Below are 18,292 nucleotides of genomic sequence, written 5' to 3' on the forward strand. Positions count from 1 at the left end.
GGGAACCAGGCCCGGGCTGGAAACCGGTGAAATTACCGCAGAAAGAGCAGCGGTGGGCACCGAGTTGGGGAGGGAGGGAGCGGACAGGGCTCAGGAGGCTTGCTGGCCCGGCTAATCCTCAGAAATCCCGGTGTTTTGATCCAATTCGGGAGAACGGCGGTGTCCCCGCGGGTTTTGGTGAGGTTTGCAGGGAGAGGGCGAGGCCGGAGCTGCGCTGCAGGTCCCGCCGGCCCGGCCCCTCTCCGGGACGCGGCTGCCGCGGCCCCAAGCGCGCTCACGGCCCGGCCGAGGCACCGGGGGGCGCGGCCGCCCGCGCTTGTGGCGGCGGCGGGAGAGGCCGCGCAGAGGAGATGCCCGCGCCCCCCGCGGGCAAGGCCACCGTGCGAGCCGGCTGCCAGAGCTCCGCGGGGCTGCCGCGACCCACCCCGGCCCGCCCCGCGCCACCCGCGCGTTACCTGGAGCCGGCGGGAGCCGGGCGCTGCTGCCGTTTGAATGAGGCTGGGCCGGGGCCGCGGTGCCGGGCGCGGCGGGAGGCGGGCCGGGGGCAGGGCCGGAGCGGCGGCGGCGATAGGCTGCGGCCATGCGGAGCGGCGCGGGGCTGCGGCTGGCGCTGGGCGCCGCGGGGGTGCTGCTCCTCCACCTCCTCCTCCTCCTGCGGCGGGCCCGTCGCGCCCTGCCCGTGAGTACCGCGGCGAGGGGCCGGGGCTCGCCCGGGGCAGAGCCCGCCGGTGGCGCCTCCGAGGCCCAAAATGGCGCCTGGCCAGGCCGGGCAGAGGCGCTGCAGGTGTCGAGGCCGGAGCCGCGCTGCCTGCGCCGGCCTGGGCTGGGCTGGGCTGGTGGAGCCGACAGACGCTGTGAGGGGGGCGAAGCGCCGAGCTGGGCACGGCCCGGGCGATGAGGGCCCTGCCGCGAGGCTCGGCCCGGCCGCGGTGCGGCGGGCGCTGCCCTCGGACCCCCCGTTGCGGCGGCTGCCCCCTCCCAGCAGTGCTTCATTTGGAGGGGGAACATGTTCGTATAATCATAGAATGGCTTCGGTTGGAAGGGACCTTAAAGATCATCCAGTTCCAACCCCGTCCCATGTGCAGGGACACCTTCCACTAGACCCGCTTGCTCAGAGCCGTGTCTGCTTTGGCCTCGAACACTTCCAGGGATGGGGCATCCACAGCTTCTCTAGGCAACTTGTGCCAGGGCCTCAGCACCCTCACAGTTAAGATTTTTTTCCCTAATATCTTATCTAAACCTACTCTCAAACCCATTCCCCCTTGTCCTGTCACTACGTGCTCCTGTAAATGGCCTCCCTTGAGAAGTAGAAGGCCACAGTTAGGTCATCCCAAATCCTTTTCTTTTCCAGGCTGAACAATCTAAATTCTCTCAGCCTTGTCTCATAGGAGAGGTGCTCCATCCCTCTGACCATCTTGGTGGCCTCCTCTGGATGCACTCCAACAGGTTCATGTCCTTCCTGTGCGGGGGACTGAAGCTGGATGCAGCACTGCAGGTGGGGTTTCACCAAAGTAGAGAGAGAATCACCTCCTTTGACCTACTGTCCGTGCTGCTTTGGTTGCCCAGGATATGACTTGCTCTCTGAGCCAATGTTTTTGCTTCAGGACCTCCAGCTCAGTCCTTCCCCCTGGAATGGCCAGATAACAGCTGTAGCCTCCCACTTCACTCCTTCATCCACTCTGCTTCTCTTACTTTCTCCACCCCTGTTCCACTTGAGAAAATACCTTCCCTTTAGTGAATATTTTCAGTTATTTTTCCTGGGATTGAAAACCTTAATTTTCCCAATCCTGGAAAAAGGAACAAGCCAAGTTTACTTTGGAACTGCACTTATCCTGAAATCAATCTGTTTGATAACATCAGAGAATGGTCAGGTGAGCCACAAATGGGAACAGGATTAAAAAAAAAACAAAAAAAACCAAACAAGCGGCACATTAGAAAAAGATTAAGTCTAGGTAAGCATGCCATATTCCCACACTGTCTAGAGAGACAGGCTGAAAAAGTAGCTTCAATTTCTTCAGTCTGTTCTGCAGTAAATGTAGAATTCTGATGGATCACCTGCATTAATAAAATAAATTATACTGTTTAATAAACTGGCCATGTCCCAGTAGGAAATGCTGTGTACGTCTGAGCTGACTGCAGGTTAAAATGAGGCTGCTCTGCTAGGGCTGCCTGAACGGTGAGTAATAGTGTTGTGGATCACACAGCAAGCATAGTGTTACTGTGCTCACATGCCACAGCAGCACCTCTGGTACAAGAAGTGCCCTAGCAGCCCCCAGGCATGCTGTGCCAGGCACCCTGGCAGCTCTGGAGTGCTGTCTGCATGCAGGGTTTCCAGGCAGCCCTGTGTGACCCTGAGTGAGGGAGGCACCTGAGTTCCTCAGAATGCTCATTAAGGTCACTGTGCTGATAACTTATCCTCTCTGCCTGTCCCAGCATTGAGTCAAATTAAGCTGCAGATTGGCCTTATCAAACTTTAGGAACAGGCCCATTAAGCCTTATCTTAGACTTTCAAAAGATAAGGATGATTGGGCTTTCCTGCATTCAGAAGTTTTTCTGGCATAGGGTTCCTTTGGCTGGGGATGGGGTTGATCCCTGCTGTCATCCCTGGGAGCTCTGTGTCCATCAGGCATGGCACAGACAGGCACAGGCACAGATGTGAGATCCAGTACATCCCTTGGGGTTTTGCATGCTCCTTGATGCTGCTAGGGCCCCTGTCTGTTATGAGCCATGATGCTGGAGTCACGTGTTTTATTGCCAGCTATTAGGGTTATAGCAAATAACAATCACAAGAACCTTTTCAAACTGTAAGTTGTCCCTCACTTTCCTTACTATTAAAGACAGATGAAAGGATTTTTAAACCTCATTTCTGTCTGCATTTTGGTTGGTTGATTGGGGATTTTTTTTGGAGCTAATGATGGTTGAGGATTGGATATCTTCTTTGCTTGTCTGACCTGCGTTCTGGAAGTGATTACAGCTGCCTATTTCCTGCACACTTCCTGCTCTTTTGGGAAGTCCCCTGCCTTCAAGATTCAGAGGCAAAGGCTCTAGGGAAGTGAGAGAAAGAGAAATAAAAAGTCAAATCCTTTTTTTTTTTTCCCACAGGCCAACTTGCTGAGTTATTGCCAGAGGTGACCTTGACAATTTCTGTGATCTGGTTAATGTTTGATTTTCATCTCTCTTAGAGTTGTGTCACTCTAAATTAAATTCAGACTGAGCACTGTATATTTAATTCTCACTCATATTTTGTCCTTTAGCTGTAGCTATCTTAGGAGCTTTAATAGAGCTAGTCTGTACCTAGGTGCTCTTTGTCTGAGTATAGGTTATAGTATAATGTTACTGTGGGTGTTTGTATTATAAATGCAGGACAGACTTTTGATCAGTTCTTGTTTCAGCTGCAGATCTTAACTCCCCTTTGAGAGCAGTTACTTCAACATGAGTTATAGGACAGGGTGTAGCTTTATTTGCTTATTGTTCTCTGCTGAGGCTCACCCTGAGTTTGTGCAGTAATGCCCTGATCACTATCACCCTGCAATCGTTCCTTATTGCTGCTTTACTGCACCACATGTCAGCAAAGCAAGAGATGAGGGAGCAGTGGTGATTGACCTATTTCTCTCTGAAAATGTGTCTGGACCAGCCAGTGCAATTCATACATAAGTGTGTTCATACTCCAGCCATTGTGAATACACTAACAGGCAATATTAGCTGCTGATATCTCCAGGGAGATCTAACTGACCTCACTTCCTTATTGCATCCTCTGCATTTTTATTGCTGTATCATGTTATTGCCTCATGGATATAGTTTCAGTTTGGAGCATTGTGCAGCACAGCAGCTGGCAGCCTTCTAGCTGGGTTGTGTTAGCTCATATTGCTTCACACCTGTGGGGAGGAGATGGCTTTCCAGCAAAGACAGAAGTTGAATGGGCAGTGTTTTGCTATAGCTTCTCTTCAGGATTTGGGATTCTGCTTTCATATCTATCTCAACCCTGTGTTGTGTCATATCAAATGGAATATCAAATCTTCTTTCTCAATTTACCTGTCAGTCAAATGATAATGTAGGAGAGAACTGTAGGATTTGATAATTTGTTCTTCTTAAAACTGCAGAGTTTCAGGAGGAAGCTCTAACCTGTAGTCACATTCCTGCATGCTAAAATATAGCATGGAAAGTGGTGCATAGAGTGGGAGTAGGTGGGGAACAGGCAGCAGTCACTCAGCAGCTAAAAGAGCTGCTGCACAGTTCAAGCCAGTGACATCCTGCCATTTGGATGTTCTCTATGCTGCTTTTTCTTACTATGAACTGGTACACCATTAACTTCTCTTGAAATGGTTCTGTTCTGCTTTGGCCACCAATACCTGAAAGGAATAGTTACTGTTCCAGCTCAGGTATCAAGGCAACACAAATTGCTACAGACAGCAACTGCATAAATTTGATTTCACAGTAGTTGGGAGGTGGTTGTGTTTGTGTACACAGGTGCCACTGTCACTTGCAGCAGGAATTGTACCTGCCCTGGCTGCAGGACTGCAAGTGGCTCCTGTGCTCTGGGGCAGGGTGGTGGTGGTGCCTGCATTGCAATATCTGATGATATCCTGTGACTGTTTTTCCTCACACAGGCTGAAGGGAAGGCGGTGCTAATAACAGGCTGTGACAAAGGTTTTGGACATGCTTTGGCAAAATGCCTTCATGCAAAGGGATTTACTGTTTTTGCTGGATGCTTGCTCATGGTGAGTGGAGAAATTAATAAAAATTTTTCTGATTAGAGAGAAACACTTCTCAAATGAAAGCATCTTCTTTTGCAGCCTCCATTTACCCTGGTTCAAGACCTGAGAGAGGTGCAGTGGGCAGGGATTGTTACATTTTTTGATTGCTTCATCTGCCTGTTGTATCTTGTACCTCATTCCTGTAATTGTGAGCTCTTTAGGGTAGGGCTCATCTGTCAACTGCATGTCTGTACAGTAGCTTGTACAGTGTGGCCCTGTTCACTGCTGCAAGCCTCTCAGAAATACCACAACACCATAAATCTGATAGGCCAAGATTGCAGTGGCACTGTGGCTGTTTGTCTTCCATGGCGTCCCTGTTGCTGTCTTTCACAATGTCATTTTTTGTGGACACCCTCCCTAAACTCATCTCCAAGCTGCCTCTTCTGCATTATTAAGGCTCTGTTTCCAAAATGTCTTGCAACTGTGCTTCTGCAGCTTCTGTACAAGCTGTTCAGTTTATGGATGGCTGAATAAACAAATTTACCATACATTTCTGACATCTTCAGGTCTGACTTCCTGTCACATGTGTTTAGCAGGTGGCATCACTTGTAAGAGATAAGTTTAGACACACTAAATCTGAAATGGTTGCAGACTCCTCATTCCAATCCCTGCTCATACAAAGGACTTTCAACTTTGTGTTGTGAAACCCTTTTTAAAAACTGGTCTGGCTCCACTGCCATGTCAGCTGGGATTTTACCTTTACTATGCATTTTTGCTGTATTGCTAGACAAAACTGTGATTTCTGACCTGAATTGTTCAAAATCAGTTAACAGTCACTCATTTCTCCATTTGAAGATGACCACATCAGCACAGGTGCTCAGGGCATGATGACTACAGATTTAGAGTACTGTGGAAGGTGAGAACAAACAAGGGTGGCCTTCTCTGCCTGTGTGATTGTGGCAGACATTACGTTCTTCCACCACACCAGAAGGGAAAGTTATTATCAGCTGACATATTGTGTAACTTGAGAGCAAGAGAGTCCTGTTGGATTACTGCCACTGTTTGGAAATTTCCATAAGGAGCCTCTGTAATTCCTTCAGTAATCATGTTATTTGCTGCTTTGGGATGCCTGTCTCAGTGCTGATGGCAAGTCAGGCACTCTGCAGAGCAGCAGATGTAGGGAACGGAAAGGAAAGGGAAAATAGGGTGGCTGAGGGGGCTGTTTGGAAGGCACATGCTAGTGTGGAGCAGAGAGGGACAGGCTCCATTGGAAACTCCATAAAGAGATGAAATGCTCCTGAAGTGAGGCCTGTTTGCTTGCTTGCTTAATTGCTTGTGAGCTGCTGTAGGTTCCCAGCAGGGTCAGAGCAGGTGTGGGGGTAGTTGTCATGAAGCAGATGCCAGGCTCTTAGTTCACACCTAGTTAGTCCATCACCACTTACATGCTTTTATACAGAGAATTACAGGGTCCCTGATGTACTACACCACCACAGACAGCTCTTTTATTAAATATATAACAGACTGTGAGGTGCATCAGGGGCTTCTTAATGATAAGGAGCTTCTTAATGCTCAGACAGTCAAATATGAAGTTACGGGAATAAAAAGAATATTTCACGCAGGCTGGGATAGAACTGGAAAGGATCAAATGGAAAAGAGATTACATTAAGCAAGGGCAAGAAAGTCTACTGAGAAAGTTTCTGTTAATATACAAGGATTAAGATGGAAAAATCACACAGAAATAGATTATTAAATAACCTTAAAAGCAGAAATAACAGTAAAAGTTGAAATAATAATTGTTTTATTTTCCTTGACCTTATTGAAAAAAATAGTATTTTTTTTGTGTCCCTATGGCCAGCTGTTATCATGAGGACTGTAGGCAAGAAAAGGTAAAGAACAAGGGATGTTTATATATAAATTAATGTGCTCAAGTTCACCAGGCCTGGTGAAATATACTTAAGGGCATTTAGAGGATGAGCCATTGTGATTTCTGCCCCATGGGTGATATTTTCAAGAGCACCTGGAGGCCAGGGGATTTCCAGAAGCCTGGAAGAGGACAGATATCATACTTCCCTTCCCAAAGGAGCTAGACCTCTGGAATTGCCAGCCAGGCAGCTCACCTTCAGTGCACTCGATGCAATTGCCACACACTGCCCTGTCAGTTTCACAGATGACTGCATCATAGTGTGATGCACCCTGCCTGTATAAGTTTACTGGGAACAAACTGTGCTGGGTCAATCTAATCTCATTTTGGCTAAGCAGCAGAGTGGCTGAAGGGGATGGAATCAATGTATCCCAGTAAGTGTTTTGTCACAGTTTGTTACAGTCCCTCATGATAGTCTCATGAGCAAACTCATCCTCTAAGTGACTGCTGTTTAGTCCCAGGACCATATCCTTGGAAGACCATAGCCCAGAAGAGTTTGCATTCAGAAAAAAATATGCACAGAAGCATGCAGAGATAGGCTTTTTGGGGAACAGGGTTGAAAATGATCCTGGCAGGTCAGATGGAGTCTGAAATCAGTTCCAGTGGTTTGGAATGCAGTAAGGACAAGCACGAGGTGTTCCGCTCAGGAAGCGCAGGAAGGCAGCGCCTGCATTGGCAGCAGGCTGGGAAGGAACTGGCGCACACGGGGTGAGGTGCCTGCATCCATGGAGCTCAGCATTGTTCATGGCTTCCTGCTTCCCCCTGACATCCCACTGAGCTGAATGTGATCCTGAATCCCAGGAGCTTCCCTGGGAAAAAGCCATGGCTGTGTCTCTAACAGGGGCTCTTCACTGATGAACATCTGTGTGATCTGCCTCTCCTCAGCACCACTGCACTGGGATCCTCCAAACCAGAACAGGGGAAAGGAGCAAAGAAGGGAAGGGGAGACAGCCAAAAGCTGGAGCAAGTTGCCTCAGCTGGGTAGAGGGGGTTTGTGGAGCTGCTAGGCTTCTCAGCCAGGAGCAGCCCCTGCTAGGCACAGAGCCTGCAGGGCTGCCAAGGCAGGATAACCAGGGGATAGATAGGAGATAGCTGGGAGGAAACCACACAGTCCCATTGAAGGCCTTTGGAGAGAACCTGGGCAGCAGGCTGGGCTGGAGCACGATGGCTTTCAATTCATACGGAGCTGGGAAGGGGAAGCTGGGAGATTCTTTAAGAGGACAAAAATCAGCAAAGGGAAGCAGAGAGAGGCTTTGCAGGAGCAGTTGGGCCATTGCTGCAGGTAGCTCACATGATTTGTGCTGCTGTGTGGCTCCTGCTGGTGAAGATCATGAAGATAATTTCTGGGAGGACAGTCTGGCTGCTCCCGTGGGAACTACTCTCGGTATTATCCCAGCCAACAAATCTACCATTTTAAAAACAAGGACGAAGTACCATATAGAACCTAACAAGGAATGCACTTAAAGCCCCTGAAGACCACAGAACATAAGATTATGTTCACTTGCTTCCATAAAAATCTGTAGCTGCTCCATTTGTGGTGTTCTGGACAAACAAATTGGGCACTTTGTTTTACAGTTAAATAGTGGCTAAGGTGGCATGTGCAACTATGAAAAGTGGTCCCAATTGATACTGCATGTTGAAGTCAGTCTTCCAAAATCAATATGTTTTGTCAATAATGAGTAAATTGTAGCTGGGAAGGTTGCAGATAGAGTTGCACTGGTGATAGGGGAAAATTAATTTCCATATGAATAATACAAACAATTTTTACTGGATTTTTAAGTTGCCAGCCTATGACTTTGTTTCTCAAAAAGCAGTGGAAATATTTCTTCTTTGTTTTATAAGTATTATGCAAGATTAGAAAAAAATGCAGGGAAAGATCTTTTCAGTGCTTAAATGACAATTGGCACTTGCATGCAGATACAGTTATGGTTTTTATACAGGTACAATAAATCTCTCTCTTTACAAGCTGAATTTGCTCCACTTTATACACTGTTAAGTAGTGGAAATTTGCTTTATAAAACTTGGTGAGATGCAGGAGCATCTTCCAGAAATACATTGAGGCATCATACAACCCTCATCTGTTTCAAAGGGAATATAATATTTTGGTGAGCATGTTGTTGACTATTTGTAACACCACGTGGAGATTGTTTTTGTGGCTAGATAAGAGGGCCAACACAGCCCGTCACACACAGCCCGTTTGATGTGCATTAGAAAAGCTTCCAACTTTGTTTGCTGTTCCTGTTGTACTGGGAAAGAAGTCAGTTGTGAAATGACATGCAGCCATGGGGCCAAGAACTCATTCCTACTACTGTCATAATGCCAGTGTAACGATATATTGATTTTTAAGAGAACTGCCCTGTTTTGCTCATGTTTGTGATGGACATTTCAGCTCTTTTCCTTCATTATGTGTCATTGTTCACTGGACTGAAGGTGGAGATGAGATGTTGTATACTATATGAATTAAATAGCCTGAGATATTTATAAAAACGAAGCAGTGACATGTTTTTTATATCTGCCTGGCTGCAGAGGCTGCTGAGCAGGTGACTGTGGGTGGGTTGCTCGCCTTGTTTGCCCTTGTGCTGTGGGAGGTGGTATCAAGTGATAAAGGAAGAGTGGCAGCCAGGCATGGTGACTCACCAATTCATAATTTCTTCCTCCCTAATGAGGCAGAGCTTGTGATTCAGGGAATAGTTTTGTGAATAAATCTCAAGCCTGCTGTGGAACTGCGTTGCTAATCTGTGCTCTTTTGACTTTTAGTTGTTATTTACTGCCTGAGCAAGGCTCTAAGGCTTAGGCAGCAATATTGCCTGGAAGTGAGCAGGTAAAATTTGGAATTTTAACAGTGTTCACATTTCACTAAACAAACAAAAAAAAAAACCAACAAAAAAACCCCAAACAAACAAAAAAACCACAGTAGTAACAGAATCTCTAATGATAGCAGTGGGATGGGGAGGAAAAAAAGGAAAAGGGTGAAAAGGAAAGCAGAGCCATGAAGTTTTTATTGCCTATTGAGTGGAAAAGAAAAAAAGTTCTTTCTTCCTTAGCCAGATTCTCCTTTCATGCCTCATGTCTGTAATTGTGCTGCTGTGTAGCAGATCTTCACTGAACAGGTAGTCCTGAACATCTGACTCCAGTTTCTGTACAAGTTATGTTACCCGTAGAGCACAGAGACTGAGGCAGTGGAGAGGCACCCATGGTTCTCCCCTGCTGGCACAATATTTCAGCATCTTAGGGATGTGAAACCCATCATGAGGAGCCAAGAGCAGGGTGGGCTCTGTGGTGCTTCAGGGCACTGTGTCACTGATGCAGTTGTGGAAGTGGTGCTGGAGGGAACAGGAGGGTGGCACACTGGATTGTGCATAGTTGTGCACCAAGTTTACACCTGTGTGTGCAGTGTCAGTAGCTTCTGTTTCCTCTCCATGTGAATATACCTGGCCCCAAGCTGCATTGCTGTTCTTGGTCCATCTTAATGGGACACCCTTATGTTCTGTTGGACAGGATGAAAATGGAGATGGAGCCAGGGAGCTGAGGAACATGAAGTCTGAGCGGATGAAAGTGCTACAGATGGATGTGTGCAGTGACCAGGAGGTGGCTCGGGCTGTGGATTTTGTGAAGAGGACCCTGAAGGAGCCAGAGGAAGGTATGTAGGGATCTTTTGCTCACAGAATCCTTTCTGCAGGGCAGACCATGCATTTACCAGGTCTTTCTCTCTGTGCACCACCAGAAGAGGGTTAGCAAGCCTGAAGGCCTGTGACAGTATGTGGCTGGCAGTCAGGCTGTGCTGTTCTCGGGTCAGTGAGGACAATTGTCTTGTTATTGATGTGGCAGCCACATGGAAAGAGACCAAGACTGGCTGGAGGATTAGGCTTTAACTGTACATCCCATAAAAAGCCATGAGTGGCAGCTAGCCCACGAGTATCTGTGTCTTTGTCCTTGAATGTCTGTGAAGGGCACAGAACTGCCAGAGCTTGATCCCTTCCTTGCACTCCTGCCCCACGTGCTCATAGCTCATGCAGACCTTGCAAGTGACCCTGCTAGTGAAGAGGTGATGGGCTCTGGCTGCTTACTGCTGCTGTCCCCTCTGCTGTGTGGGTACAACTGAGTGCTGAGCTGGAGCACAGATTTGAACTGCCCCCAAACCTGGATTAATCTTCACTCAGATCAATCCATGTTTTCAGTTTGCCATGCAACATCCCAGAGGTGACGTGTAGTGGAATCCAGGGTAGGCTTGGCAGAGGTGACCTTAATCCACATGTCAACTTAAGCATGAGTCCAGCTCATGGATCCCAAAGGTATGTCAAGGGAGATAAGGGTTCTTTCCTTCTTTGAAGTGCTTTGGCAGTGGGATGTGAGGTTACAGTCAGAGCCTGATGTGACACCACCTGACTTCTTCCCATGTGATGAGGTGACACTTCTTGCCCTGCATGGGCTTTTCTGCAGCCTCTGTGCCAGCAGCAAGCTGGCCAGCAGCTGTAGACACAGGCTGACGGTGAACTGAAGTCTGACATGCATGGATTCAGGACTTCAGGGTTGTGACTTGAAGGTGGTTGCTCATCTTGAAGCTTAGATGAGTCTGCCATGGCCCTGGTTTTGTTCACAGCAAGTGTGAAGCTAGTAAATAACAGCAGCTCTAATCTTCATGCAGATTACGTGAGCACACCTTTCCTAAAACAAGCATATGAAATGTAACTGAGTAATGTACCAGCTCTGATCCCACACATGTTCTCTCTGCATGATTTTTCTTCCTACACAATCACCGAGCCCTTGTCCTGCTTTTCACAGCTTCTTAAGCTTTTCCTGAAGAGCCCAGCAACAGCAGTGGTAGCAGAAAGCCTTTTTCCACTGAGTGAAAGCTTGGAAGGGAGCAGCTCTATTGCTTCTGTAAATGCAGCAGTGTTTGCAAAACTGTGTGTGTAGCAGAGACAGAGAAGTCTTGCATCCCTGATCAGCAAGTTGGACTGGTTCCTCCTGTCGCTGTTTGCCTCAGCACTGTGTGTGAAGAAACAAAGGCTTCTTTTTAGGCCCATAGGTGTGACTGAGGTTGGAGGCTTCCCAATAAATAGTGCTCAATAAATAGGTACTGGAACATAAAGACTACTGAGACTGAGGTGCCTTGCACAGAGGTGTGGTTGCACACTGAATGTGGCCCCAGAGGAGCTACTGCAGAACAGGTTTTGGGCTCTGCATTTCTTTATACCTCTTCTCCCTGTGCTGTGCACATAAGGCTGAACTCTTTGGATAGGAGTGCCCGTTTGTTTTTGGTCTCATGCAGTTCCCACTGTATTTGTTGACTCTAGAAACGTAATAGTGATAAAGCTGTGCTCAATAAACACACTGCTGTCCAGCAAACAGTCCTGTGACTGGGCTCCCCTCAGCACTTTGTTCTGTTTGTAGCGTGCCCTGATCTGTGAGCAATGGAATTCCAGCAACAAATGATGGTAAATAATGATTCAGGGACATTCATGAGAACTAATATCACAACCCAGGAAATGGGAAATTGCACAGAAATTTACAGGAATTTGGTAAGGAATGCTATGCAGAGGTCAGTTTGTGATCGACAGTTTGTCTTTGTTAAATTCCTGCCAAATTTTCTCAGAATGTTGTTAGTGGTGAAATTACTCTGAAATTACCAAAGGATCCCATTCAGGGTGCGATGCTGTGCTGGATGCAGATCAGTGTGAATTTCAGTCATCTTGACTCACTACAACTGGGAGCTTCAGTATACAGCTGTACACAGCTGGAAACAACCTTCAGGGAGAACAACCTTAGCTGGGAACAGGGCAGGGTTACTGGGGCCCATGTGAGAGCACAGTCAGTCTGCCAAGGGCATGTTGATGTTTTTAAGTGCAACAGGAGGTTAATGCCATTGCACATTGGCAGAGTATTGCAATTTGCTTATAAGACTATGTTTGGTAAAATACATGGTTACTATCTAACTGAATCAATAGAGGGTGAAAGTTAAAAGACTTTCATACATCAGAATAGGGAAGCCATGGAGCAGAGGCAGGGCAAATAGCCCAAAAATTTCTGAAAGAGAGCTTGATAACTTTTATCAACAGGGTGGCATGACATTGGTGCTTTTGATAGCAGTGTTGGAGATCCACGGACATGAAGACTCCTTCTTAGCCCTTTTAGTTCTTGGTGAGAGGAAGGTCCTGGAGTGGAAAGGGGCCCCAACTTCAACTGAGTGTAATGTAGCCCCAACAGGCCAGCCCTGACTCCAACACAGTGAAAAATAACCATGGTGTATGGGAAGACATCTAATGAGGAGCAACTTTGTTGTCTTGTTCCAATTCCTCTGTTTGTTCCTCGTGCAGTTTATGGCTGCATAGTCCCATGCTTCAATAAATCCATGAAGTATGGATTCAGCCTTACAGACAGTATGGACAGTATGGATTCAGCCCTACAGATCTTTGCCACTGGGAGTCCTGCAGGAATCGCTTTGAAGAGTCAAGTCCTTGCTGACCCGTTAAGTCCTCACATGTAAAGGGTTCATCACAGAAGCTCTTGGGAAGTGCAGTCAATTTAATTTTGACAGGACTGCATGTGCAAAAGACATTAATTTTTAAATTCCAGTAGTTGTAAGGGTTGGTTGTAAGTTTGCTAACTCCTGATAAAGTTAGGGTTGAGGGAAACCAAATACTTGGACTTAAACACTGATAGCTGTTAACCAGGCCATGAATGTACAGATCAATACCATGTACCATCCAAACAGCAAGCCAGAGTTGTGAAGGGGATTAAGAAATCAAAAATACCTGTTTCCTTTCTTTTTTTTCCCCTCCTAATTGTCTGAGAAAGTCCAGCCCCTTCCAAATTGCAAAATTCATTATAAAGTCACTGAGTGGAGACAAACCTCGGATCAAGAGGAGGCTTAAAAAAGAGCCAGATACAGCCTTATGAAGCCCTAGAAGAGCATTTGACTGTCCAGGAGATGGTCAAGAGGCAATACTTGTGTGGCCCCATCACTTTCCCTGATGTTCCAAACAAGCCCCTGGTGGAGGAAGAACATATTTCATCTCCTTGCTGGATTTTTCTCTACAACTTATTTCTACGAAAGTACCCAGTTCTTTGTTAAGGTTTTATGTTACTATGAACAACAAGGAAAGTGTTTTCTCTGTGACACTCTTCCTTGTCCCTCTGTTTATTCATGTGTTTGTTGGCAGGTCTGTGGGGCCTAGTGAACAATGCTGGCATCTCAACCTTCGGAGAGGTGGAATTTGCAAGTTTAGACAACTACAAGAAGGTGGCAGAGGTCAACCTATGGGGAACTGTGAGGGTGACAAAAGCTTTCCTGCCCCTCATTCGCAGAGCTAAAGGTACATGCTGGGCAGTGGGTAAGGCTCAGAGCTTTTGTAGCACCGCAAAGAGATGTAGGTAGAAATGCTGTACTTGGGGGAATGCCTGTGCAGGCCAAGGAGTGTTTCTGAGGATGCCATGTAAGCATTTGGTAGTACAGACTATTCTTGGGACAGGCCAGGCACCTACACAGCAGGTACTGTCTTAAACATCCAAGATATCAGAGACTTTTGTCTGATATCACAGATATCACACAGACAAGATAATCCAGAGTCCACGGAGTGGTCATGTTTGGATAACTGCATCTTCTCCCTTCATGTTATTCCATTCACAGATGACTTCAGGTAGTGACAGAATAAATGAGATTTAATGACAACCATTTCAGATGTCTTACAGGACAATGGTATTGTCAAAACTCTTTGTTTTATATTGAGAAAAGATATGTATGAGCAGAACTCTGAAGAGCTTCTTTATTTAGCATGTGTGGGAATGATGGTATAGGTGTGTGTTCTGGGAGGACAAAAGAGGGTATATTAAGAAGATTGCTCAGATGCCGTTCCCAGACAGCAATTAACCACTAAACGAGCTCTATCTCACTACAAAAAGTATCTTACCCTTCAGTTCAGCAGGTGCATCTCACAATCCCTCTAAGTTACACTTAGGTCTGGAATGAGACAGTAGAGCTGTCCACTTGTTTCTCAGCTGAAACTTTGAGCTGCAGAAGGGTATTGTGCTTCCTGGCTGTGAAAATGCTCTCTGTAAAAATAGCTGGTGGAATTGCAAGGGCTTGTTTGTAAGTGTATCTGAAACCATAGTGCACATAGTGCTGACACACACAGTGACCACTGCTGTCATTGCCCTGAGGCAGTGCCCCGAGGGCTTGTCACGGGCTGTTGGCAGGAATTAGGACAACTGCTCTCCACTGCCTGTGAACAGCAGCACATCAAGTCTACTCCTGTTTGTCCCAGGAATGGCCACTGTAGAGACTTGTGGCTGACCAGCTGGGTGAGTGGGTTGTGCTGCTCATGCTGCAGGTGCAAAGAAATCTCTACTCATTCTCTCCCTTCCAGCTCAGGTCTAAAAGTACACACATGTGTTAGGCAGATGAGCTGTCAAACTTGCAGAAAGAACTAGAACACTTGTATAAAATCACACAGACTTGTGAGCTTTGCAGCTCATAACACTCTAGGCTGGGAGCTTGAGCCTTTCTCTAGCTAGACACACGGGTGAGGCACGCTCCAGAGAACACACAGCTAACAGTCACGAAGATCATGGTAGTTCCCTGCTTGGAAATGAGGAGGGAAATGTCTTGTATGCTTGGTAAATTCTTTGATGCAGAGGCAGGCATATGCACCATCCTCTGGAGAACAGGGGTTAGCCTTGCTTGAGGCAGGAGAGCAAAGCTCCATGACAGGGGGTGTGTGTTCAAGATTCAGATTTCACAAATCAGCATCATCCCACTGAGTACCTTTCACTGGGGTGTTCTGGCTGCTGCTTCTGCAGCTCATCCCCGTCCCTGCTGGTTTCTCTCTAGGCCGTGTGGTGAACATCACGAGCATGCTGGGCCGCATGGCGAGCCCGTCTCGCTCGTGCTACTGCGTGTCCAAGTTTGGGGTGGCGGCGTTCTCGGACTGCCTGCGGCAGGAGATGTACCGCTGGGGCGTGCGCGTCGTCCTCATCGAGCCCAGCAACTTCGTGGCAGCCACGGGCATCCTGACGGCGGCTGGCATCGACAGGCAGGCCCAGGCGCTGTGGAGCGGGGCCGCCCTGGCCGTGCGGCAGGACTACGGCAGCGAGCACTTCGCCCGCCACGTGGCCACCATGAAGTCCTTCGTCAGCAGCGGCCTGAAGGACGTGTCTCTGGTCTTGAACGCCATCACCGAAGCGCTCACGTCCCCGCGCCCCAGGAACCGCTACAACCCCATGGAGATGTACTGGTGGGTGAGGCTGCAGGTCATGACCCACCTGCCCACAGCCATTGCCGACTGGCTTTACATCCCCGGAGCCACCCTGTAAGCAGGCATCCCTCAGGCATCCCTCCAGGGCTCACACACAGGCTAGGGCTCACTTCTGCACTCCTTGCTGCTGTGTCTCCCCTGGAGATGCATATGCTTCCACTTTGAAGTCCTGTGTTGTGGAATGCTAAAACTGCATGATTTTGTGGTTCTTTTCTTCTCCCTCATTCTTGTTTGCATTTCTTGCTGTGCTGATTAAAGTCGAAAGGTGTTTTCCCTTTAACTCTGGAGGAAGCAGAGGAAGGTAAATATAACGTGTCAAATATGTGGCCAGGGTAATTAGGTCAGCAGATAAATTTGGCTTATTAATGGGCTCTTGCTTTTCCTTACAAGGGCAAACTGCTAATAGCACAGCAAAGCTGTTGCTATGAGATGGCTTGAAGGGAGAAACTAAAATGGGAAACAAAAGCAGAGTTTTCCATTTGGTTGAAAATGGGTCAGTCACAGCCTTCCATTGTTTTCCTGTTACTGCCAAGAAGCTCTGCTGTGCTGTGACTGTCTGCTCTTTCCAGGGAAAGTGCAACATTGCCTCTAAACAGCCTCATTACCTAGCTGCAAAGAAGGGTTCTTCCCTCCCAGCACTGTGACCAGGAGGTGCCAGAGCCAACAACTGGGCACATGATGGGCAGAGAAAAACCCTACTAATAATGAGGTCTGAGCCATCTTTCAACAGCCCCTCTCCACCTGCTGCTGCTGAGCTTTGTGGGACAGGGTTTAAGCTGATGCAGCAAACAAATTTGGCTTCTTGGCTACTACCTTACATGCCTGAACTACTCATCTGTGGTATGGACATTGCCCATCCATCCCCATTCCCCTCTGGCTGGTGAGGGAGATGCTTTTGGCTTTTCCAAATCAGTTTTTTCATTTATCCTCTGCATTTGAACAGTGATGGGGCACTGTGCAGCTAGTGTGGCCTGACTATGAGCTCTGGAAGGATGCTTTAAGGGACACATTTCCTATTTTTAATATTGCACAATGAAATCTCCATGTCACACAATCATCTTCTCAATCTACCTCTTGATAACTGATATGATATATCTCACCCAGTATCCCAAAGGGTCTCTTCTGTGGCCACATGCAGGATTTCAATAATGTTTTCCAAGTGCATGGCTGCCTGCCATGCCCCATTCCCTCTGTTCCAGTGGTGACCACTGGTGGAGCAGCCAGTGAGCTGCAGGCACTGCTGGCCAGGCTGGGACCTGAGCCTCTCACTCTTAGGGACCAGCTTTTCCTTCCTCTGTTTTGCCTTCTGTGAGATTAAGTGGCTGTGAAAAGAGCTTATTGATTGCTCTTTTTTCATCTGCCTCTGCTAGCTCTGACTTGGAAACTGTGCCTTAAAGTTTTTGTATACCACTGTCTGCAAATTCTTGGAGTCTGCATGCAGCCATGAATGCTGTGATGCCTTCAGGAGGAAAGCAGCTTTCCCTTGGAAATGTTGTCAAGGCAGCTTGTCTTACAAGTAACAAGTCCTAGAAATACTGCTGTGCAGTTTGTGTCTTTTCCAGATCATCTGCACATGGAGATTTCCTGGGATTCAGGACCCAGAAAGATCCCACTGAACTGCAGCTTAAACAGTAATCACTTCTGACCCCTGCCCTGTGAAATGTGATTAATGTTAAGTAGCTCTGATTTGCACAGAGAGAAAAATAAATGGTAAGATTTTTAAAGCATATGTCTCTGGCTCCAGTGCTCATTTCTACATTTGTTTTCCCACCTCCTTTGAATCTGCGGTTGGGATTTAATTAGGTTCAGTAATTAAGGAGGTGGTTTAATAATAACAATTAATGATGTTTCAGCAGGTAGTGGGTTTGTGGAGGCTCAGTGAGCACTGCCTGGAGCAGAATGGGCAGCATGGCCCATTTCCTCAGCAGAAGGCAGTTAGAGAGGCCTCTCTGTAAACACTGTCAGTGTTTGTATTTTGTGTGGTTTCCCTCGAAGGAGGTGGTTTAGAGCAGTGCTGTGCATTATTCATTGCCTCAGCACTCTTCATGTAACTCATCCAAGGGCTACAGCTGCCTGGTAATAAGGATTAGCTCCTCTCACAGAAAGAACAGAGACTGGCAAGCCAAGAAGTGTCCCAGGCCATGCAAGGACCTCGTGGTTGAGCCAGGGTTAGGATTTCACAGCATGTGAGCCCCAGTCCCCTCCTGTGCCCCCTGAGGAGTGCTCAGGAGGGCTGTTAGTGCCTGTTCCTGGGGGAGAGAAGAGTACACGTCTCATGCCATAGAGGTGCACTAGTATGGCATTGAGGGCAGATTTTTGTTCTGCTGGTGAGTAACAGAGGGAAGAAAACTCAATTCCAGTCAACAGTGACCTTCAAAGCCTGAGGACAAAAGAGAGAAGTCCAGTGAAATCCCATGGAAGCC

The 18,292-nt window shown here is 47.5% G+C and overlaps 2 protein-coding genes across 3 annotated transcripts in view; one reads left to right on the forward strand and one right to left on the reverse strand.

The window, feature by feature from the left end:
• The window catches only part of BDH1 (3-hydroxybutyrate dehydrogenase 1), a 13,636-nt gene extending 13,041 nt beyond the window's left edge, over positions 1-595 (reverse strand). The window contains exon 1 of one of the 2 annotated variants that reach the window (XM_064720802.1): positions 456-595. The gene's annotated coding sequence lies outside the window, so the exon portion shown is untranslated. Of the gene's footprint in view, positions 1-36; positions 56-455 lie in introns of those variants that run through there. The other variant, XM_064720803.1, reaches the window with a different exon arrangement.
• LOC135451516 (D-beta-hydroxybutyrate dehydrogenase, mitochondrial-like) lies at positions 546-17,596 on the forward strand. Its single transcript, XM_064720804.1, has 5 exons — positions 546-679; positions 4,608-4,718; positions 10,114-10,255; positions 13,779-13,931; positions 15,446-17,596. Exons 1-5 carry the CDS (start codon positions 581-583, stop codon positions 15,925-15,927), a joined length of 987 nt encoding a protein of 328 aa, XP_064576874.1. The 5' UTR covers positions 546-580; the 3' UTR covers positions 15,928-17,596.
• Positions 17,597-18,292: the final 696 nt, after the last annotated feature.

The sequence above is a fragment of the Zonotrichia leucophrys genome, chromosome 9, assembly GCF_028769735.1.
Source record: "Zonotrichia leucophrys gambelii isolate GWCS_2022_RI chromosome 9, RI_Zleu_2.0, whole genome shotgun sequence".
Lineage (NCBI taxonomy): Eukaryota > Metazoa > Chordata > Aves > Passeriformes > Passerellidae > Zonotrichia > Zonotrichia leucophrys.